The sequence below is a fragment of the Garra rufa genome, chromosome 16 (genome assembly GCF_049309525.1).
Source record: "Garra rufa chromosome 16, GarRuf1.0, whole genome shotgun sequence".
In the NCBI taxonomy this organism is placed as follows: domain Eukaryota; kingdom Metazoa; phylum Chordata; class Actinopteri; order Cypriniformes; family Cyprinidae; genus Garra; species Garra rufa.
The window spans coordinates 11,567,999-11,592,010 of NC_133376.1; the positions used below are offsets into that span (position 1 = coordinate 11,567,999).

The 24,012-nt window shown below is 38.8% G+C and overlaps 4 protein-coding genes across 4 annotated transcripts; all 4 read left to right on the top strand.

Annotated features, from left to right (window-relative positions):
* The first annotated feature begins 1,699 nt into the window (after window positions 1–1,699).
* On the top strand, window positions 1,700–5,142 carry pcdh2aa1 (protocadherin 2 alpha a 1). Its single transcript, XM_073820158.1, has 2 exons — window positions 1,700–4,146; window positions 5,116–5,142. Exons 1-2 carry the CDS (start codon window positions 1,795–1,797, stop codon window positions 5,140–5,142), a joined length of 2,379 nt encoding a protein of 792 aa, XP_073676259.1. The 5' UTR covers window positions 1,700–1,794.
* Window positions 5,143–5,465: 323 nt separating this feature from the next.
* On the top strand, window positions 5,466–14,500 carry LOC141288037 (protocadherin Fat 4-like). The gene is made up of 4 exons (XM_073820159.1): window positions 5,466–7,857; window positions 7,915–7,929; window positions 8,764–11,165; window positions 12,080–14,500. The coding sequence occupies exons 1-4, from the start codon at window positions 5,466–5,468 to the stop codon at window positions 14,498–14,500; spliced, it is 7,230 nt and encodes a 2,409-aa protein (XP_073676260.1).
* Window positions 14,501–15,030: 530 nt separating this feature from the next.
* On the top strand, window positions 15,031–17,501 carry LOC141288038 (protocadherin alpha-2-like). The gene has a single exon (XM_073820160.1). It carries the CDS (start codon window positions 15,144–15,146, stop codon window positions 17,499–17,501), a length of 2,358 nt encoding a protein of 785 aa, XP_073676261.1. The 5' UTR covers window positions 15,031–15,143.
* A 507-nt stretch (window positions 17,502–18,008) lies between these two features.
* On the top strand, window positions 18,009–23,898 carry LOC141288039 (uncharacterized). Its single transcript, XM_073820161.1, has 3 exons — window positions 18,009–20,508; window positions 21,063–23,444; window positions 23,854–23,898. The coding sequence occupies exons 1-3, from the start codon at window positions 18,112–18,114 to the stop codon at window positions 23,896–23,898; spliced, it is 4,824 nt and encodes a 1,607-aa protein (XP_073676262.1). The 5' UTR covers window positions 18,009–18,111.
* The last annotated feature ends 114 nt before the right edge of the window (window positions 23,899–24,012 follow it).

The window sequence follows — 24,012 nt, forward strand, 5'->3', positions numbered from 1 at the left end:
TGTCTTTCATTATATGAGAAATACTAATGAACATGTGTGATTGATATGTATATTTGATTTCCACTACACTTGCTATGTGAATCACTTCACTCTGCCCTCTGGTGTCTGAGATGTGGTTTGGATTTCACAGACCAGTGCAGATATGGGAAAGCTCATACGTAAGCAGCTGGGGTGGGAGGGAGCACATAACAAAAGAGGCGGGTGGGATCGAGTTTGTCACGTGATTTGTGTAACTGAACCACAAGGTGTCACTGCTCACCATGCAGTTAGACACTAGAACACTGCCTACTTATAAATTCTAGCTTATTTATTATTTTAAAGCATGATCAATCATGATTTAAATGCGGATTTCAAGAAGGATAAAATTTAAAAAAAAGTTTCAGTTTTTTCATTTAATCTAATGAGATATTTTGTTCTCTGGTTAATAATTGTAAACTATATAATATTATTTTAAATTATAGCTATAAATATATATATTTGAACAGTAAGATTTTTTTTTATGTTTTTAAAGACGTCTGCTCACTAAGCCTGAATTTATTTGATTCAAAGTACAGCAAAATACAACAATAGCAATTTGCAATATTTTACTATTTAAAATAACTGTTTATATATTTTTTACATTTATTTATTATGTATTATTATTATTTATTTGTTTATTAGAATCTATTTTAAAATGTAAATTATTCCTGTGATTTCGAAGCTGAGATTTTAGCATCATTACTGAAATCACATGATCCTTCGGAAATAATAAATAAAATGATTATGTTAAAAAAGCTGAGTAGAATGCTTTTTTCAGGTTTCTTTGATGAATATGGAGTTTAAAAGAACAGCATTTATCTGAAATATCTGAAATCTTTTGTAACATTAGAAATGTCTTCATTATCCTTGCTAAATAAAATAATAATTTATATAATTTTATAATATATATATACTGACTGCAAGCTTTTGAATGGTGCATAATGGTACATTTATTATTATTATTATTATTATTATTATTATATGTTAAAAGAATGTAGAATGTTTTTATTTTTTAGGTTTCTTTGATGAATATTAAGTTTAGAAGAACATAATTTATCTGAAATAGAAATCTTATGTAACATTATAAATGTGTTTCTTATCACTTTTGATCAATTTAAAGCATCCTTGCTAAAAATTTAAATATTATATAATAAGAATTTATATAATGGTGCATAATGTTGCAAAAGCTTTTTATTTCAGACAAATTAATTTATATACAATAATAATAATAATAAATGTTTCTTGAACAGCAAATAAGCATATTAAATGCTGCTGGAGTAATGATGCTGAAAATTTAGAGATACAGTTATTTTAAATAGTACTGTTTTTGCTGTACTTCGGATCAAATAAATGCTGACTTGGTGAGCAGAAGAGACTTTCCTTAAAAAAAAAAACTTTTGACAGTTGGTATATGCATATATATATATATATATATATATGAGAGAGAGAGAGAGAGAGAGAGAGAGAGAGAGAGAGAGAGAGAGAGAGAGAGAGAGAGAGAGAGAGAGAGAGAGGGAGTATAAGGAGTGAAAGGAAAGGAAATTATGCAGTTCAGCAAAATGGCTGTGAGTGGAGCTACATTACCAATCATTGCTCAAAGTCCTGTTCAGCAGATTCACTTGGTGGGCTGGCGAGTCAGACATCACTTCGGCTTTGAACAATGAACAACCACGACGATTTGATTTGATAGATTTGTCTGTTAGTTTGTAATTTGGAATAGCATAAATGAGGTGACCGCATTTGCTAAAACTATTTTCAGCGGTGTTCAGAGGAAGCATGGCGAGCGAAAATAAAATAATATGGATCAGCAAGATTTTATATCTGATGTGTATGTTGTTCAGTTCCGGAAGAAATGCTGCCCAGATTAACTATTCCCTTCAAGAAGAATCAAAAACTGGAGTTACTGTGGGGAACATTGCAAAGGATTTAGGGATTGATCTGGCTTCACTGGAAAACAGGAATTTACGTATGGTTGCCGGGACAAAGCAGGAGCTCTTTCGGGTAAATCATGAAGACGGCGCTTTGTTTGTGAACCAGAGGATAGACAGAGAAGAGCTATGCGCTAAAACCAACCCATGTCTCATTCATCTCAAAGCAGTGATAGAAAATCCTCTCGAAATGCACCAGATATCAGTTGACATTATCGATGTCAATGACAATTCACCGAGTTTTTTGGACGAAAACTATAAACTGGAAATACTTGAATCTGCAATGACAGGGGCACGATTTCAGTTAGAAACCGCACACGACCCGGATATAGGCACAAACGACTTGCAATCATATAAACTAAGCCAAAATCTTTATTTTCGTTTAGAAACGGAAGACATGGGAGACGAAGGTAAGATTCCTGTCCTCATTTTACAAAAACCTCTTGATAGAGAGAAAAGCGCAAGGCATAATCTAATATTAACTGCGACAGACGGTGGCAAGCCACAGAAATCAACTACTGCAAATATTACTATTGTTGTGTCTGACATCAATGATAATGCCCCAGTTTGTAATAAGCAAAAATACACAGTAACAGTAAAAGAAAATGCCCCTGAAGGAACATTTCTTCTCCGCGTTAATGCTTCAGATTCAGATGAAGGACTAAATGGAAAAATTGAATACGCTTTACGGAACAAGTTCAGGAATGGAGCATCTGAGGTTTTTGATTTAGATAGTTTAACAGGGGAATTAAAAATAAAAGGTGGGCTAAATTTTGAGGAAAGGCAGGTTTATGAGTTAAAGATACTGGCTGCGGATAAGGGGGCCGTATCTTTGTCTACACAGTGTAATGTGCTTGTAAATGTTGAGGATGTCAACGACAACCGGCCTGAGATTGACATCACTTCAGTATCCAGCCACATTCCAGAGGATGCGCCTCCTGGGACTGTCGTAGCTTTAATGGGTGTTACAGACCTGGATTCAGGTATGAACGGAAAGATAGTTTGCTCTCTGCCTAAGGATATTCCTTTTGACCTCAAGCCGTCGCCTGATGGAAACTTTTATTCTTTGGTAACTAAAGAACACATTGACAAAGAATCGAAATCGTCTTATGATATCACTATAACAGCCAAAGATTTAGGAACTCCGTCGTTAACATCAACAAGAGTAATTCACGTCGATGTGACTGATGTTAACGACAACAGCCCCACATTTGCTCAAAGCCCGTATACATTCTACGTGGTTGAAAACAACAAACCAGGAATGGCAGTTTTCTCATTAAGTGCAGCTGATATAGATGAAGGTGAAAACGCACGTGTATCGTATTCAATTGATAGAATGAATTCAGATCAAAGCGTGACATCTTTTCTGAGTATTAATGAGGCGAATGGTACCGTTTACTCATTGAAGAGCTTTGACTTTGAGTCTTTAAAAACATTTCAATTCTTTGTTGTGGCCAAAGACTCTGGAACTCCATCTCTGAGCAGCAACGTGACAGTGAACGTGTTTATTCTGGATCAGAACGACAACGTTCCAGTGATCTTATATCCAGTCAGCGCTAACGGTTCTGCTGAGGGTGTGGAAGAGATTCCCCATAATGTGAACGCAGGTCATTTGGTGACTAAAGTCAGAGCCTACGACGCAGATATTGGATACAACGGCTGGTTATTATTTTCACTGCAGGAAGTTAGTGACCACAGTCTGTTTGGTTTGGACCGCTATACAGGACAGATAAGAACCCTTCGCTCATTTACAGAAACAGACGAGGCCCAGCATAAACTGCTCATACTGGTCAAAGACAATGGGAACATTTCACTCTCAGCAACAGTGACTGTGATTGTCAAAGTTGTGGAGCCCAAAGAGGCTTTTGCAGCTTCTGATGTGAAAAACGCAGTCAAAGAGGAGGAGGAAAACAACGTGACTTTTTATTTGATCATCACTTTGGGCTCGGTTTCGGTGCTTTTTGTCATCAGCATCATCGTGTTGATTGTAATGCAGTGCTCTAAATCGACAGACTATTCGTCCAAGTATTTACAGGATACAAATTACGACGGGACTCTGTGTCACAGCATCCAGTACAGATCTGGAGACAAACGGTACATGTTAGTTGGACCCAGAATGAGTATCGGCTCTACTATAGTCCCTGGCAGTAATGGAAATACACTAGTGATCCCAGATCGCAGGATGAGAGAGTCTAGAGAGGTAAGATGCATCTTCAATAATAATAAATGTTTTTTAAATATAATGTGTGTGTACGCTGTTCGAAGAGCTGTCCTTGGTGCTGAAATTCGAATAAATGAACCTCCTCCCTAGTGAACGTTTCGTCCCACATTATAACTTTTTTTTTTTTCACTTCTTCTCAAGTGACCTGCTGGCTGTTGAAATGAACACACGTACTGGTAAATGTTTATAGTAAATGCATGAAAAATAACATGTAATTAGTGTTTAAAACAAACATCACTAAAGCTGTTGCTTTCGTCTTGAAGAAGAACATGAACTGCTATTTCAGCAGTGGTGGAAAGCATACACAAGTCTAATAAGTGGAAGTTCGGAAACCACACCAATATATTACTAAGTAAACGTCATCCATTAAAACATTAACGTAAAAATACCTCAAAACAATACTTAACTTAGAAAAGTAAAAGTGAACTCTGCAAAGTTAAATGCATTTCTAATAAAAAGTACCCATTCAGTCACTTCTAAAACCTGAAGATAATACAATAATGACACTGTGACCAAAGTGGGTAAAAATAGAGAATCTTATTTACAAAATAATTTGTGGTTCATGGAATTGAATGTGAATATGAGCTTGGTTACAAACGGATCAGTTTCCGATTTAAAAATGTAAAATAATAATAATAATAATAATAATAATAATAATAATAATAAAAAAATACATAACATAAAACACTGACCTCTTTATATAAAACCACAGCAGCAGAAAAAGACACATTAAGCTGAGTGCAAATACCGTTTATCCATTGTTGTGAATAGCCAAATAGGCGACTATTTCTGGACAAAAAATGGCTACAATGCAATTTAAGAGATGCAACCGACAGAAGAACACAAGCACAAATGTACCAAATAAAAATATCGAGTTTAAAAGTTTTTGTTTTGGTCACTGTCTTGTATTGGACCTTGAAATTAATGACATCTTTATTATCTGGTTAGGTTTGGTTTAAAGCGAGTGAAGTCTGATACATGCATTGGCAGGTGGATTTAAATGGTTCCTGTCACTGAAATTCTTTATTATTGGCTATATTCTCAGTTAGCCTCACGGTGTCAGTATTATAAAAGGAAACCTTTTTAAAATACAGTCCCTCCTCTTCGCGACGTAACACAGTTGTTCCTTTCCAGCAAAAGCTCAATACTGGTTTGCTGAAACATAGGCTACCTTGTTGTCTGCGTGGACTATGGTGAATTGTTTTTCAAAAATTGTACATTTTATGGCAAATCGGAGAATTCGCTCATGAAAAAATCACAAGGGCAACAATAATTTGTTTCTGATAAGCGTCTGAATCATGATAGAACACGAAGGACAAAAGCGGAGATGGGAGTGCTGGTGGATTGCTTTGTGTTTCTCTTTCCTGCTGTGCTTCGGAGAGCATGTTTCAGCTCAGATAAGATACTCTATTCCAGAGGAGGTAAAAGATGGAACCGTCGTTGGAAATATTGCGAAGGATTTGGGCCTAGATGTCAGTGTTTTGGCGGACAGGCGGTTCCGTATTGTGTCTGGATCCAATGACGATTTTTTTCAGGTAAATCAGAACGGCGTCTTGCATGTTCGAAAGAAAATCGACCGAGAGGCGCTGTGTGATAGTTACAGAGCATGTGTCATAAATCTGAAGATTGTTGTAGAAAATCCTCTTGAAATACATTATATTGCAGTGGAGGTGACCGATGTAAATGACAACTCGCCTAGTTTTAGTGAACACGAGAAACTGCTGGAGATTTCAGAATCGACTGCTCGAGGGACGCGTTTTCAGCTTAAGGCCGCGCGTGACCCGGACGCTGGGGTAAATTCTGTTCGTATGTACAAATTAACTCAAAATGACCACTTTGATCTAGAAGTAAGAGATCAGGGAGAAGACAAACTGCCATTTTTAGTTTTACAAAAATCTCTTGACCGTGAGATCAATGATGAATATAATTTAGTTTTAACGGCTGTAGATGGAGGGAATCCTCAAAGATCAGGAACACTAAATATTACAATCAACGTCCTTGACATAAATGACAATAGACCTCTTTTTAGCCAAGATATGTATTCTACAACTTTAAAGGAAAATATACAAATTGGAACAGCAGTAATTCAGGTTCAAGCAAGTGATGCAGATTATGGTTCAAATGGAGAGGTCACCTACGCGTTTGGCAGCGATCAGAGCCCAAAGGTTTATGAAATATTTAGTTTGGATAAACTGACTGGTGACATTCGTGTAAACGGCGATGTAGATTTTGAGGACAAATCTATTTACAAACTTGATGTTCAGGCATCTGATAATGGCCAGCCCCCTATGACAACAGATTGTAGAGTTGTTATAAAAATATTGGATACAAACGATAATAAACCTGAGATTGAAGTGACGTCACTGTCGAAAATCGTGTCTGAAGATTCCAAGCCTGGTACTGTAATCTCACTCATTAGTGTCACTGACAGAGACACTGGTGTTAATGGGAAAGTTGTGTGTTCTCTCTCAGAAAACGTTCCATTTGAATTAAAACAATCAGTTCAGGAAAACATGTACTCGTTAGTGACTAAAGGGAGCTTGGACCGTGAATCTGTATCACATTATGATATTGCAATAACAGCGAGCGACTTGGGTCAGCCTCCATTGTCCTCCTTTAAAACTCTGAGCGTACAGGTGTCAGATGTTAATGACAACCCTCCTGAATTTAGCCTAAATCCCATTGAATTATTCATGATTGAAAATAACGCTGCAGGCGCGCCCATTCTCACGCTGAGTGCTTTTGACAAAGACCTAAATGAAAACTCTGTGATTTCATATCAGATTATTAAAGGGAATGGGACACAAAGTGATATGACATCTTTTCTAAATATTAATTCTGAGACAGGCGCAATTTATGCACTTAAAAGTTTTGATTTTGAGACTGTCAAAACCTTTAAATTTTACGCGCTCGCTACAGACTCTGGAAATCCATCTCTGAGCAGTAACGTGACAGTGAACGTGTTCATTCTGGACCAGAACGACAACGTTCCAGTGATCTTATATCCAGTCAGTGCTAACGGTTCTGCTGAGGGTGTGGAAGAGATTCCCCGTAATGTGAACGCAGGTCATTTGGTGACTAAAGTCAGAGCCTATGACGCAGATATAGGATACAACGGCTGGTTATTGTTTTCACTGCAGGAAGTTAGTGACCACAGTCTCTTTGGTTTGGACCGCTATACAGGACAGATAAGGACCCTTCGCTCATTCACAGAAACAGACGAGCCCCAGCATAAACTGCTCATACTGGTCAAAGACAATGGCAACGTTTCACTCTCAGCAACAGCGACTGTGATTGTCAAAGTTGTGGAGCCCAAAGAGGCTTTTGCAGCTTCTGATGTGAAAAACGCAATCAAAGATGAGGAGGAAAACAACGTGACATTTTATTTGATCATCACTTTGGGCTCGGTTTCAGTGCTCTTTGTCATCAGCATCATCGTGTTGATTGTAATGCAGTGCTCTAAATCGACAGACTATTCGTCCAAGTATTTACAGGATGCAAATTACGACGGGACTCTGTGTCACAGCATCCAGTACAGATCTGGAGACAAACGGTACATGTTAGTTGGACCCAGAATGAGTATCGGCTCTACTATAGTCCCGGGCAGTAATGGAAATACTCTAGTGATCCCAGATCGCAGGAGGAGAGGTTCTGGAGAGGTAAGAATGGCTAATTCATTATTTTTGGACTGTTTGCTTTAAAATTGTATTTTACATATTGCATAAAGTTGTTTGAGCTGTTTTTAAGGTAGATTTGTGACAGGTATTGCTGTGCGAATCTATTCACTTTTAATTTTTAATTTTCTACGTTCTATGTATTAAAATTATCTTGTTGGATTCAGTAAGACATGAAATGGTATGAATGAATGAAAATACTGTAGTGATACACACTGTAGGTGTTGGAGAATTATTCTGTGTATTAATGGATTTCTATAATGCGCTTTATAAGATCTGTCCTGTTGATTTATAGTCTTTCTGTGACATTCATGCGTGAGGCTCAAGTGACAAATGCCATGAATTCGCTCTTATGGGGAAACATTGCACGGCATTATACAGTATTATCATAATTTGCCTAATTTGTTCATAGACAAAATATAATTATTTACGGAACAGTATTACACGGGGACATGTTGTTTAAAAATGTTACATAACATGTAAATAAAATTTATTTTTAGAATAATATGACTCGCCTTGCTTGCCAGCTACTTACTTGCGCGGAACTGTCTATTTCAGTGGTGCTGAAATTTGCTGTAGTTAAATATCAAACAGGCATATGTGCTATATATTAATGTTTATTTAAAGTCATATCTACCATATGGGTCGCATATTTACTGTATGTATGCTATTTTAAGTGCATAGAATTATATTTAAAATCTTGACATGTTGTCTGTGGACCTCATGGTGTCAGTATTACACAAGAAAACGGTTTTTGGGCAGGGATCTGGTTTGCATCACACTAACCCAAGCTAGAGCGCACTGACTGCTTCTTCAGTCGGAGCAAATACATACAGGAGATTAGTTCCGTGATTTTTGAGCAAAAGATGTTCTTATATTCGTCCCCAAGTCATTTAAATAAATTCATGCGGTAACAGGTAAGGAGAATCCGTTACACTTGTTCCTCAGAGGACTGTTTTCAGCATGAATTTTGGAGAACAAAGGCGCGGATGGGAGTACTGGTGGATTTCTCTGTGTTTCTACTTGCTACTGTGCTTCGGACACCAGGCTTCGGCGCAGATAAGATACACTGTTCCAGAGGAGGTAAAAGAAGGATATGTTGCGGGAAATATTGCAAAGGATTTGGGTGTTGATGTCAGTACTTTAGTTGACAGACGTTTTCGTATTGTTTCTGGATCAAATGACGGCCTTTTTCAGGTAAATCAGAACAATGGCATCTTGTATGTGCAAAAGCATATCGACAGAGAGGCGCTGTGCGATGAAAACGTTGCTTGCTTAATAAGTCTGAAAACTGTTGTTGAAAATCCTCTGGAAATTCATTATGTAGAAGTAGAAATTACCGATGTCAATGACCACGCACCCAATTTTGCTTATAAAGACGTCCTGTTAGAAATAGCAGAATCAACCCTACCTGGTGAGGACTTTCAATTGCAGGAAGCAAAGGACCCTGATTCAGGCATAAATTCTGTTCGTTTTTATAAACTAAGCCAAACCGAGTATTTTGAACTTGAGCTTCGCGAAAATGGGGGAGAGAAAAAGGTCCCCGTCTTGAAATTACGTAAATCGCTTGACAGGGAGCATCAGGCCACTCATAATCTAGTACTGACTGCTGTTGACGGTGGGAATCCACCACGATCAGGGAGTATCATTATTAATGTCACGGTACTGGATGATAATGATAACAGACCAAAGTTCAGTCAAGAGCTTTATTCTGTCACATTGCAAGAAAACGCTCCCGTTGGTACTCTTGTCATTAAATTGAATGCCACTGATTTAGATGAAGGTCAGAATGGAGAAATAGTTTATTCTTTCGTGAAGAATATCGAAAAACAGGTTTATGACACCTTTGATTTGGACAAAACTGGTGAGATTAGGTTGAAGAGCGATTTGGATTTTGAGAAAAATAATGTTTATAGAGTCGGTGTTATGGCGTCAGACAAAGGACAACCACCGAAGACAAGCACCTGTCGAATTATCATTAAAGTGATTGACGAAAACGATAATGGACCAGAGATAGAAGTTACTTCACTGTCTGATGTAGTTCCCGAAGATTCAAAACCAGGAACGGTGATTTCACTTGTTAGTATTACTGATAAAGATTCCGGCGTTAATGGGAAAGTTGTGTGTAGAATATCTGACAATGTGCCTTTTGAACTGAAGCCATCATTTAAAGAAAATATGTACTCTCTTGTGACGAATGCAAAGTTAGATAGAGAACGATTGTCTCAATATGATGTCACAATAACCGCCACAGATCTTGGTCAGCCCCCCCTTTCCTCAGTCAAAACACTGAAAGTACAGATATCAGACGTAAACGATAACGCTCCAGAATTTCCTCACAATCCGTTAGAATTATACTTAATGGAAAATAACCCATCAGGAGCCTCCATATACTCTGTTAGCGCCTTTGATAAAGACATAAATGAAAATGCTGCAATAACCTATCAAATAATTAGGGAAGATGGAGCAAAAAGTCATATGTCGTCTTTCCTTAATATAAATTCAGACAACGGACATATTCATGCGCTTAAAAGCTTCGACTTCGAAACTGTAAAAACGTTCCAGTTCCATGTTCTCGCTACAGACTCTGGAACTCCATCTCTGAGCAGTAACGTGACAGTGAACGTGTTTATTCTGGACCAGAATGACAACGTTCCAGTGATCTTATATCCAGTCAGCGCTAACGGTTCTGCTGAGGGTGTGGAAGAGATTACTCGTAATGTGAACGCAGGTCATTTGGTGACTAAAGTCAGAGCCTATGACGCAGATATAGGATACAACGGCTGGTTATTATTTTCACTGCAGGAAGTTAGTGACCACAGTCTCTTTGGTTTGGACCGCTATACAGGACAGATAAGGACCCTTCGCTCATTTACAGAAACAGACGAGGTCCAGCATAAACTGCTCATACTGGTCAAAGACAATGGGAACGTTTCACTCTCAGCAACAGCAACTGTGATTGTCAAAGTTGTGGAGCCCAAAGAGGCTTTTGCAGCTTCTGATGTGAAAAACGCAATCAAAGATGAGGAGGAAAACAACGTGACATTTTATTTGATCATCACTTTGGGCTCAGTTTCAGTGCTTTTTGTCATCAGCATCATCGTGTTGATTGTAATGCAGTGCTCCAAATCGACAGACTATTCGTCCAAGTATTTACAGGATACAAATTACGACGGGACTCTGTGTCACAGCATCCAGTACAGATCTGGAGACAAACGGTACATGTTAGTTGGACCCAGAATGAGTATCGGCTCTACTATAGTCCCTGGCAGTAATAGAAATACTCTAGTGATCCCAGATCGTAGGAGGAGAGATTCTGGAGAGGTAAGAGCCTACTTACTCTTTTTGCACTGGTGATTAGCTTTTGTCATTTGCATATGACATTTTTGTAATGCTATTTCTCCCTTACTCTTGTTATTTCATGCTTTTTGGCATGGCTTTTTCATTGTTTATAAAATATTGTGCTAATGTCAAGGTAGATTTGAAAGTCAAAAGCACTTGTGCCATTTTACTTGTGGAGTGCGCTTATTGCTCTTTCAATCTTACCTCATATAAATAAAAATAAAGGATTAGTCCCTTTATATTCGAGCAAAAGATGTTCTCAGAATGTTCCCTATGTCATTTTAACAGATTTATGCGTTGTTTGATGGAATTGTTGCTTATTTGACGCCGTTATTAAAAAATTCATATAAACTACATTTTGTCTAGTAAATGTGCTTTTAGAAATAGCAGAATCAGCTTTTGCAGGTTAAGACATAAATTGCAAGAAGGATCCTGATTATGGCATACATTCTTTTTGACTTTGAGAGAAACCGATTATTTTGAACTTGAGCTTTGAGATTTTTTTATTCTTACCTTAGACTTAGATTTATTTTGTATTTTAATCTAATGATACAATTTTATTATTTGTCTGTTTCCGATGCTGAAAATATTCATATGAGTCGTTCCAACTGTTTTCGGGATGAAATAAAGACAATAGGTCCTACGTGTTTATTATTTAAGCCCAAGCAGTTTTGCTTATCTGTGACATTCTTAACAAACCTCATGGTGTCATTGTTGTACAGGCAAAGCATTCACCCTGCCCCCATATCTAGCTTGCATTTGGCATTTTATTCAACGCAAAGGGAGGATGATTTGTGTTTGAAGACGACCGAAGACAGAACTGCGTAATGGTGCATGTTGCAGCCTTTTTGTGCATCACCTTTGTTTGTTCGTTTAAGATGAACATATATGTATAATCTGACCAGGTAGCGGCATTTACTTTTTGTGTTTCGCTGTCGTTCGCAATGGAAGCTGGAGGACAAAGGCGCAAAGGGGAATACTGGAGGACGGTTCTCTGTTTTCTTCTGTGCTTTGGGCAGCAGCTTTCAGCTCAGATAAGGTACTCTGTTCCAGAGGAAGTAAAAGAAGGATCTGTTGTAGGAAATATCGCCAAGGATTTGGGACTTGATGTCAGTACGTTGATGGACAGACGGTTCCGTATCGTGTCTGGATCAGATGAGGCGCTTTTCATGGTAAATCAGAACAATGGCGTTTTATATGTCCAAAGAAAAATTGACAGAGAGGCGCTGTGTGATAGTATTGGAGCATGCTTGGTTAACCTAAAAATCGTGGTAGAAAATCCACTTGAGCTCCATTATATTGTCGTTGAGATAACTGATGTAAATGACCACTCCCCTACATTTACAGAAAAAGAAAAGCGATTAGAAATATCCGAAAACACTCTGCAAGGAACGCGTTTTCAGCTGCAGGTCGCTCGCGACCCTGATATTGGATCGAATTCTGTGCGCTTGTATAAATTGAGTCCAAACGAGCATTTTGATTTAGAAATAAGGGACAGGGCAGAAGATAAACTGCCTTTTCTGGTTTTACAAAAGTCCCTTGACCGTGAGCACAAAGCTGAACACAATTTAATATTAACAGCAATAGATGGTGGCAATCCGCAAAGATCAGGAACATTAAACATAACAGTACTTGTTCTTGACGTAAATGACAACCGTCCTTTGTTTAGTCAAGATGTTTATTCTTCAACTCTGCACGAAAATGTGCAAATTGGAACTTTAGTAATGAAGGTAATGGCAAGTGATTCTGATTACGGTCCAAATGGTGAAGTGTCTTACACTTTTGGAGGTGACAACAACGAAAACATATTTCATATCTTTGACCTGAATAAATTAACTGGTGAAATACGTGTTATAGGAGAGGTAGACTTTGAAAAGAACAGTGTTTATAAGTTGGATATACAGGCAATTGACAATGGACAGCCGCCGTTGAACACTGACTGTAGAGTAATTATAAAGATACTTGATTTAAACGACAATAAGCCTATCATTGATGTAACGTCACTATCGAATGTTGTGTCTGAAGATTCCAAGCCTGGTACTGTAATCTCGCTCATTAGTGTTACTGACAGAGACACTGGTATTAATGGAAAAGTTGTGTGCTCTCTCTCAGAAAACGTTCCGTTTGAATTAAAACAATCAGTTCAGGAAAACATGTACTCATTAGTGACTAAAGGAAACCTGGACCGTGAAACTATGTCACATTATGATATTACAATAACAGCGAGCGACTTGGGTCAGCCTCCACTGTCCTCCTTTAAAACTCTGAGCGTGCAGGTGTCAGATGTTAATGATAACCCTCCTGAATTCAGCCTAAATGCCATCGAATTATATATGATTGAAAATAACGCTGCAGGCGCGCCAATTCTCACGCTGAGTGCTTCTGACAAAGACTTAAATGAAAACTCTGTGATTTCATATCAGATTATTAAAGGAAATGGGACACAAAGTGACATGACATCTTTTCTAAATATTAATTCTGAGACAGGTGCAATTTATGCACTTAAAAGTTTTGATTTTGAGACTGTCAAATCCTTTCAGTTTTACGCGCTCGCTACAGACTCTGGAACTCCGTCTCTCAGCAGTAACGTGACAGTGAAAGTGTTTATTCTGGATCAGAACGACAACGTTCCAGTGATCTTATATCCAGTCAGCGCTAACGGTTCTGCTGAGGGTGTGGAAGAGATTCCTCGTAATGTGAATGCAGGTCATTTGGTGACTAAAGTCAGAGCCTATGACGCAGATATAGGATACAACGGCTGGTTATTATTTTCACTGCAGGAAGTTAGTGACCACAGTCTCTTTGGTTTGGACCGCTATACAGGACAGATAAGGACCCTTCGCTCATTCACGGAAACAGACGAGCCCCAGCATAAACTGCTCATACTGGTCAAAGACAACGGGAACGTTTCACTCTCAGCAACAGCGACTGTGATTGTCAAAGTTGTGGAGCCCAAAGAAGCTTTTGCAGCTTCTGATGTGAAAAACGCAGTCAAAGACGAGGAGGAAAACAACATGACATTTTATTTGATGATCACTTTGGGCTCGGTTTCAGTGCTTTTTGTCATCAGCATCATCGTTTTGATTGTAATGCAGTGCTCTAATTCGACAGACTATTCGTCCAAGTATTTACAGGATACAAATTACGACGGGACTCTGTGTCACAGCATCCAGTACAGATCTGGAGACAAGCGGTACATGTTAGTTGGACCCAGAATGAGTATCGGCTCTACTATAGTCCCAGGCAGTAATGGAAATACTCTAGTGATCCCAGATCGCCGGAGGAGAGATTCTGCAGAGGTAAGACTGGCTGATTAACTCCAATAGCAGGCTTTGGTTTGAATCTATTGTTTGTATAAGAAATCATATGATTTTATTTTGGGCGTGCTTCTTCTCTGTTAGCTTTTCATGTTTTCATTTGTTTTGACATGGCTGTCCATTGTTAAATATAACCACAGAATACAGAGATAATGCCTATTATCTTTGTGGTTGTTTTATTGTTGGATTACATTTGTAAAGTGTTAACATTAGATTATTCTCTCAAATGTTCCCAATATAACACCCTGAAATACATGTTTATATTTTTCGAGTTGAGATGTTTTCTTTGTGAAACAACCCTTTCTACCTTAACTGCCTTGCAGTGACTACTGAAAAAAGAATATATTTTCTTGATGTAGGCTAGATGTTTTTATCTACTCCACATGATGTCAGTGTTACTCTAGGATAATGTCCTGTTGCAATCCCTACCCCTTCAGACGTCTGCTGTAATGAGAAACATATTAGTGTTTTGTGGAGAGAGACGGAGCAGTGTAGCCCTGCGTTTGGAGCAGTGGCGACTGATAATTTCATCGAACGTCCTTTTTCGATCATGCACCTGATATCAGAGATTAGAAAAGGAAAATATAGTGTTTCACCAGAAGAGCATCTGTAATCCGAAATTATTCAAGTATCTTTATTTGCGATGGATGTCGGAGGACAATGGAGCAAACGGCCGTGCTGGTTGATTACTCTTTCTCTGCTGTTGTGCGTCGGGGATCTGGTTAGTGCACAGATAAAATACAATGTCCCAGAGGAAGTGAAAGAAGGATCTGTTGTTGGAAATATTGCAAAGGATTTAAGCCTTGATGTCAGCAGTTTGGCGCACCGTCGGTTTCGTATTGTTTCTGGATCTGATGACGCGCTTTTCCAGGTAAATCAGAACAATGGGGAACTGTATGTCAATAAGAGAATTGACAGAGAGAAGCTGTGTGATGGAAACAATGTTTGTTCGATAAGTTTGAAATGCGTTATTGAAGACCCCTTGGAAGTGCATTACATAGAAGTTGAAATTACGGATGTTAACGACAATCCACCCATTTTCCCGAGATCTGAGCAGCAATTTGAAATAGCCGAGCATACGCTTTTGGGAACACGTTTCCAAGTGCAAACTGCCAGAGATCCTGATCTGGGAATTAATACAGTTCGACATTATAAATTAAGTCAGAATGAGCTTTTTGATATCGACGTTCGAGAAAGGCATGACACAAAAATACCATTTTTAGTTTTAAAGAAAGCACTGGACAGAGAAAGGCAGGGCAAACATAGACTAATCTTGACAGCCATAGATGGTGGACACCCACAGAAATCAGGAACTCTTAACATCACTGTTATTGTTCTAGATATAAATGACAATCGGCCCGTCTTCAGCCGCGATTCATATACTGCTACAATCCTGGAAAATGCAGCTCCTGGCACTGTCGTAATTAAAATACACGCAACTGATTTAGATGATGGAATGAATGGTGAAATCGAGTTCTCGTTAGGGGAAAATTTGGATGGCAAAATCCACGACCTGTTTATGCTGGACAAAAACACAGGTGAATTACAAGTTAAAGGTGAAATAGACTTTGAGGAAACTGATGTCTTTAAATTAGATGTGCAGGCATCTGATAAAGGCCAGCCTCCTCTGATAGCTGAAGCAGAACTTAGCATTAAAGTCACAGATGTTAACGATAACGTCCCTGAAATTGAGATAACATCCCTTTCTAATGTTATATCTGAAAATGCGAATCCTGGAACGGCCATAGCCTTAATCAGCGTTTCAGACAAGGATTCCAGTGTCAATGGCAGAGTAATTTGTACATTACCTGAAAATATGCCATTTGAGCTGAAATCATCATTTAAAGAGAATATATATTCATTAGTGACAAAGGGACGTTTAGATAGAGAAATCACCTCAAGGTATGAAATCACTGTAACAGCCACTGACTTAGGAAAGCCGCCTTTGTTTTCTTTTAAAATATTAAATATACAGGTCTCTGATGTAAATGATAACGCCCCAGAGTTTCCCCAAAATTCATATGAGCTTTATTTATCTGAAAACAATGTCCCTGGTGCTTCCATATTCTCTGTTACTGCCTTTGACAGAGACTTAAACGAAAATGCTGCAATAGCATATAACCTAAATCAAGGTGATTTGACATCTTTTCTAAACATTAATTCAGAAACTGGGACTATTTATGCGCTAAAAAGTTTTGATTTTGAAACCACCAAAACTTTTCATTTCCAAGTTTTTGCCTCAGACTCTGGAACGCCGTCTCTCAGCAGCAATGTGACAGTGAACGTGTTTATTCTGGATCAGAACGACAACGTTCCAGTGATCTTATATCCAGTCAGCGCTAACGGTTCTGCTGAGGGTGTGGAAGAGATTCCCCGTAATGTGAACGCAGGTCATTTGGTGACTAAAGTCAGAGCCTATGACGCAGATATAGGATACAACGGCTGGTTATTATTTTCACTGCAGGAAGTTAGTGACCACAGTCTCTTTGGTTTGGACCGCTATACAGGACAGATAAGAACCCTTCGCTCATTCACAGAAACAGACGAGGCCCAGCATAAACTGCTCATACTGGTCAAAGACAATGGGAACATTTCACTCTCAGCAACAGCGACTGTGATTGTCAAAGTTGTGGAGCCCAAAGAGGCTTTTGCAGCTTCTGATGTGAAAAACGCAGTAAAAGAAGAGGAGGAAACCAACGTGACATTTTATTTGATCATCACTTTGGGCTCGGTTTCAGTGCTTTTTGTCATCAGCATCATCGTGTTGATTGTAATGCAGTGCTCTAAATCGACAGACTATTCGTCCAAGTATTTACAGGATACAAATTACGACGGGACTCTGTGTCACAGCATCCAGTACAGATCTGGAGACAAACGGTACATGTTAGTTGGACCCAGAATGAGTATCGGCTCTACTATAGTCCCTGGCAGTAATGGAAATACTCTAGTGATCCCAGATCGCAGGAGGAGAGATTCGAGAGAGGTAAGAATAGTCGGTTAATTCTAATTACAACAATCAGCGCGTTGGTTTGCTATTTTTACAAGTTATTTTTTCAAAATTACGTTTTTTGTTTGTTACATTTATGTGTTTGGCATTTTTGATGTTCTGTTCATGTTGTAAGTAACCACAGCTGCTTGCAGGGAGCTGTTCGCTGCGCTGGTGCTGAAATTCGATGGAAATCCTTAAGAATTAGCTTAGTTTCTGAGACACACAGAAATGTTTAAATGGCTATTTAAAAAATGTTGGTTGTCAGCAAAACACTGAATAGATGCAAACTTTACATCTTTTCAGTATTTAGATAACTGAAGTTTTTAGGTTTCAAGTTTGTTAAAAAATATTTTAAACCACTTGATGTCGGTGTTGCTCTAGCATTTGTCAATGAATTAGAGTCCTGCCCCTGATGATGACGCAAAAAGGGCTGTACCACCCCCCTCCACCCCCCAACACACATACACACAAGCAGGGGGATGCATGTACAATACGCTAACGGTATTTAAAAGGATTTCCTATTTTTATTTTCTTATTATGTACTTGAGTTGCCAGAAATACCCTACTGCTGCCTCTATTAATCGAGTATAGTTGATCCTAGGAAATTAATTGCTAACCGCTTATGATGGAAGCCGGAGGACAAAGACGGAGATGGGAGTACTGCTGCATTGCTCTGTGTATTTCTTTTTTTCTTGGCGTCGGACAGCAAGTTTCAGCTCAGATAAGATATTCAATTCCAGAAGAAGTGAAAGAAGGAACTGCTGTGGGAAATGTTGCTAAGGATTTGGGTCTTGAAGTGAGTAGCTTGGTGAACAGGCAGTTTCGAATCGTTTCTGGATCTAAGGAGGAGCTGTTTCAGATAAATCAGGAAAATGGCGTTTTGTATGTTCATAAGAAAATCGACAGAGAGTCTTTGTGTATTGGCAGCGGTGTTTGTATGGTAAATCTAAAAACTGTTATTGAAAATCCTCTCGAGATACACTATGTGGAGGTAGAAATATTAGATATAAACGATCATTCTCCTAGTTTTCCTGATAAGGAGCAGCGCCTGAGAATTTATGAAAATACGCTGCCTGGGGCTGCTTATCAGTTACGGGCTGCCGGAGATCCAGATTCTGGAACGAATTCGGTCCGATTATATAAATTAAGTCCTAATGATCATTTTGAAATTCGAGTCAGAGAGAGTGATGAGGATAAGGTACCATTTTTAGTACTAAAGAAGGCTGTTGATAGGGAGATTACAACTACGTACAAGCTGCTTTTAACAGCAGTTGACGGAGGGAATCCTCCGAGATCTGGTATTCTTAACATAACTATTACTATTCTGGATATAAATGATAACCGCCCTATATTTAGTCGAGAGACATATTCTGTGACATTACAGGAGAACTGTATTACTGGCACTGTGGTTATTCGAGTAAATGCAACTGATATAGACGAGGGCCTCAATAGTGAGATCGAATACAGTTTTGCAACGATAAACAGTAAAGTGCATGACGTTTTTGAGCTTGATCAGGTCACAGGTGAAATACGTGTAAAGGGGAAAGTTGATTTTGAAGATGCAGAAGTTTATAAACTCGATATTCAAGCTTCAGACAAGGGACATCCACCAATGTCTGCAAACTGTAGAGTTGTTATTAAGGTTATTGATGTAAATGACAACCAGCCAGAGATTGAGATCACATCACTTTCTAAAAACATCCTTGAAGATTCTAAGCCTGGAACGGTCATTTCTCTCATCAGTGTGACTGATAAAGACGCCGGGATCAATGGTAAAGTTATCTGTCAGTTAAACAAAAATATTCCCTTTGAGCTAAAGCCTTCTTTCAAAGACAATATGTACTCTTTAGTAACAAAAGATCGATTAGATAGAGAGACAAGTTCACAGTATGACATTACAATAACAGCCTCTGATTTAGGACAGCCGTCTTTGACCGCATCGACCACTCTAAGCGTTCATATTTCTGATGTGAATGATAATGCTCCGGAATTTTTAATAAATCCTCTAGGTCTGTACCTAATGGAAAATAATGCTGCCGGTTCCTCTATAATTTCTGTAAGCGCCTCTGATAGAGACACTGCTGAAAATGCCGTGATATCTTATCACATAATTAGGGGAGATGGAACACAGAATGATTTGTCATCTTTTTTGAATATAAATTCCGAGACAGGTGTTGTTTATTCGCTGAAGAGCTTTGATTTTGAAACATTAAAAACTTCCCACTTCCATGTGCTCGCTACAGACTCTGGAACTCCATCTCTGAGCAGTAACGTGACAGTGAACGTGTTCATTTTGGATCAGAACGACAACGTTCCAGTGATCTTATATCCAGTCAGCGCTAATGGTTCTGCTGAGGGTGTGGAAGAGATTCCTCGTAATGTGAACGCAGGTCATTTGGTGACTAAAATCAGAGCCTATGACGCAGATATAGGATACAACGGCTGGTTATTATTTTCACTGCAGGAAGTTAGTGACCACAGTCTCTTTGGTTTGGACCGCTATACAGGACAAATAAGGACCCTTCGCTCATTCACAGAAACAGACGAGCCCCAGCATAAACTGCTCATACTGGTCAAAGACAACGGGAACGTTTCACTCTCAGCAACAGCGACTGTGATTGTCAAAGTTGTGGAGCCCAAAGAGGCATTTGCAGCTTCTGATGTGAAAAACGCAGTAAAAGAAGAGGAGGAAACCAACGTGACATTTTATTTGATCATCACTTTGGGCTCGGTTTCAGTGCTTTTTGTCATCAGCATAATCGTGTTGATTGTAATGCAGTGCTCTAAATCGACAGACTATTCGTCCAAGTATTTACAGGATACAAATTACGACGGGACTCTGTGTCACAGCATCCAGTACAGATCTGGAGACAAACGGTACATGTTAGTTGGACCCAGAATGAGTATCGGCTCTACTATAGTCCCAGGCAGTAATGGAAATACTCTAGTGATCCCAGATCGCAGGAGGAGAGATTCTGGAGAGGTAAGAATATTTTTAAATTTCCTTAGGTTTTCTAAAGTATTTAAAATTATTTTTTTGGTATTTATATTGGTATTTATATAAATGCCAATAATTTATTGCGGCTTTTGACAAAATCGACTCTCCTTACTGTTGAGATGTTGCTTACTGTTAGGTACTTTTTAATATTTACGTGTAAACAATAAATACAATTTTATTTTATTTTAAACAAGCCTGGTGTCAAAAATCACACTCTGTGTTGCATAGTCTCTGTGTGTAAAATATATTACTATTTTATTCCAACCATAAAATACATTTTAAATCTAAGGCTTCTGCAAATTGAAGACACTGTAAACAATAACAATAGAGGGTTGAAAGATCCAATTCTTCACTGGGTGGCAGTGTTGCTCTAAATTTTGTTTTTAAGTTGTAAGTCTAACCCAGAATGATGACGCGCAGTGTATTGTCCTCCTTATCCTGGATGGTACAATCCTACAAGGCGTTTAAGTATGCAATCTGTCCTCTGTCTGTTTTCAGTTAAATGGTATTGCATTACGAAGATAAATTGTACCTTACACTGTTGTTTGTAATCGCCGAGGATATATTTCTGGCAGTCTCGCAGTAATCGTTCTGTCATGGAACCCGGAGGACAAAGGCGCAAATGGGAGTATTGGTGGATTGCTTTGTGTTTCTCCTTGCTTCTGTGTTTTGGACAGCAAGCTTCAGCGCAGATAAGATATACTATTCCGGAAGAATTGAAAGAAGGATCAATTGTAGGACATATTGCTAAGGATCTTGGCCTTGATGTCAGCACTTTAGTTAGCAGGAGGTTGCGTATCGTGTCTGGATCAAAGGACGCTCTTTTTAAGGTAAATCAAAACAATGGCGTCTTATATGTGCAAAAGAAAATTGACAGAGAGGAGCTGTGTGATGGAAATGGCGCATGCTTGATTAATCTGAAAATAGTTGTCGAAGATCCTTTGGAAATACATTATGTTGGAGTGGAGGTAACTGATGTTAATGATAATTCACCCACATTTACAGAAGAGGAGCAGCTTTTTGAGATTGCGGAACACACCCCCACAGGGACTCGTTTCCAAATACAAGCAGCACGAGATGCTGATACGACCGTGAATAATGTCCGGTCGTATAAACTGAGTCAGAATGAGCATTTCGACGTTGAGACAAAGGACAGAGATGAGGAAAAAATACCGCTTTTAGTTTTAAAGAAAGCACTTGACCGTGAAAACGCCGTAGAGCATCGATTAATACTAACTGCAATTGATGGTGGAAATCCACCACGGTCAGGAAATCTTAACATAATTGTTACTGTTCTTGATGTGAATGATAACCGTCCTGTGTTTAGTCAAGACTCCTATTCTGTAGCAGTAAAAGAAAATGCTGCAATCGGAACAGTACTGATAAAACTTAACGCAACTGATTTAGACGAGGGTTTAAATGGTGTTGTAGAATATGCCTTTGGAAGAAACCTAAAGCGCAAAGTTTACGATCTGTTTAAACTGAACAGTGCAACAGGAGAAATTCAGATTAAAGGCGAACTGGACTTTGAGGAAACGGAGGTGTACAAGCTAGACGTACAGGCATCAGATAAAGGCCAGCCTCCTTGGGTCGTTGAATCTGTCGTTACTATTAAGATAATAGACATAAATGATAACGCTCCTGAAATAGACGTAACTTCCCTTTCCAGTGTTGTTTCTGAGGATTCTAAACCTGGTACCGTAATTTCATTGATTAGCATCAGTGACAAAGACTCGGGTATAAATGGAAAGATAGTATCAAGTGTTTCTGATAATATTCCTTTTGAGCTGAAACCATCAGTTCAGGAGAATATTTATTCCCTAGTAACAAAGGGAAAATTAGATAGAGAACTCGTGTCCCATTATGATATAACAATAACAGTCACTGATTTAGGACAGCCTCCTTTATCCTCCTTTAAATCTCTTAGCGTTGAGGTATCAGACGTTAACGATAACAGTCCTGAATTTTCTCAAGATCCGCTAGAATTATATTTATTAGAAAATAACGCACCTGGTGCCTCCATAATGTCAGTGAGCGCATTCGATAAAGATTTAAACGAAAATGCAATGATAACTTACTATATTGTTAGAGGGGACCCTGCGCAAAATGATATGGCGACTTTCTTGAACATTAACTCTGAAACGGGAGTTATTTACGCTTTGAACCGCTTTGACTTTGAAGTAATTAGAAAGTTTCAGTTCCAAGTTGTTGCAAGGGATTCAGGAACTCCACCACTTAGCAGTAACGTGACAGTGAACGTGTTTATTCTGGATCAGAACGACAACGTTCCAGTGATCTTATATCCAGTCAGCGCTAACGGTTCTGCTGAGGGTGTGGAAGAGATTCCCCGTAATGTGAACGCAGGTCATTTGGTGACTAAAGTCAGAGCCTATGACGCAGATATAGGATACAACGGCTGGTTATTATTTTCACTGCAGGAAGTTAGTGACCACAGTCTCTTTGGTTTGGACCGCTATACAGGACAGATAAGGACCCTTCGCTCATTCACAGAAACAGACGAGGCCCAGCATAAACTGCTCATACTGGTCAAAGACAATGGGAACATTTCACTCTCAGCAACAGCGACTGTGATTGTCAAAGTTATGGAGCCCAAAGAGGCTTTTGCAGCTTCTGATGTGAAAAACGCAGTAAAAGAGGAGGAGGAAACCAACGTGACATTTTATTTGATGATCACTTTGGGCTCGGTTTCAGTGCTTTTTGTCATCAGCATCGTCGTGTTGATTGTAATGCAGTGCACTAAATCGACAGACTATTCGTCCAAGTATTTACAGGATACAAATTACGACGGGACTCTGTGTCACAGCATCCAGTACAGATCTGGAGACAAACGGTACATGTTAGTTGGACCCAGAATGAGTATCGGCTCTACTATAGTCCCAGGCAGTAATGGAAATACTCTAGTCATACCAGATCGCAGGAGGAGAGATTCTGGAGAGGTAAGAATGTTTTTTTTTTCTTTGTATGCAATTGCAAAATATGTTTCTCATAAAACTGATGAGCTAATTGCAAGTTAAGAAGTTAGACTATTGTTTTGTTTTGCAAAAAAAGTTCAGTGTGCATGATTTACCAGACGTCTATATGCTTGCTATGCTAGAGGGAGCTGTCCATTGCACTGGTGCTGAAATTAGGTGCGATTCTCTTAGAATGGACTGAATTTCTAGGTTATTAAATGTGGCTTTATTGTGCTCTCAAACACGTCTGCACGAGTTGTTTTGGGAGATATTTATGCACTTTATACAATGATGTAGCATAGGTATAGTGGGCCACTGAATGCAATTATTTATGTGGTTTTATACATTATATATGTGCTTAATGAAAAGCTTATGAGGATTTGTCTTTCTGTAGACCACTCGATGTCACTGTTGCTTCAGTATTTGTGTAGCAGATTAAGTCCTGCCCTTGATGATGACGCGAAACGCTTTGTATTGTTCCTCACATTAGTGAGGAAACATTTGCGAGCTGATGAACAGTATAACGGTAACAGGCTGTGCGAACTGTATAAAC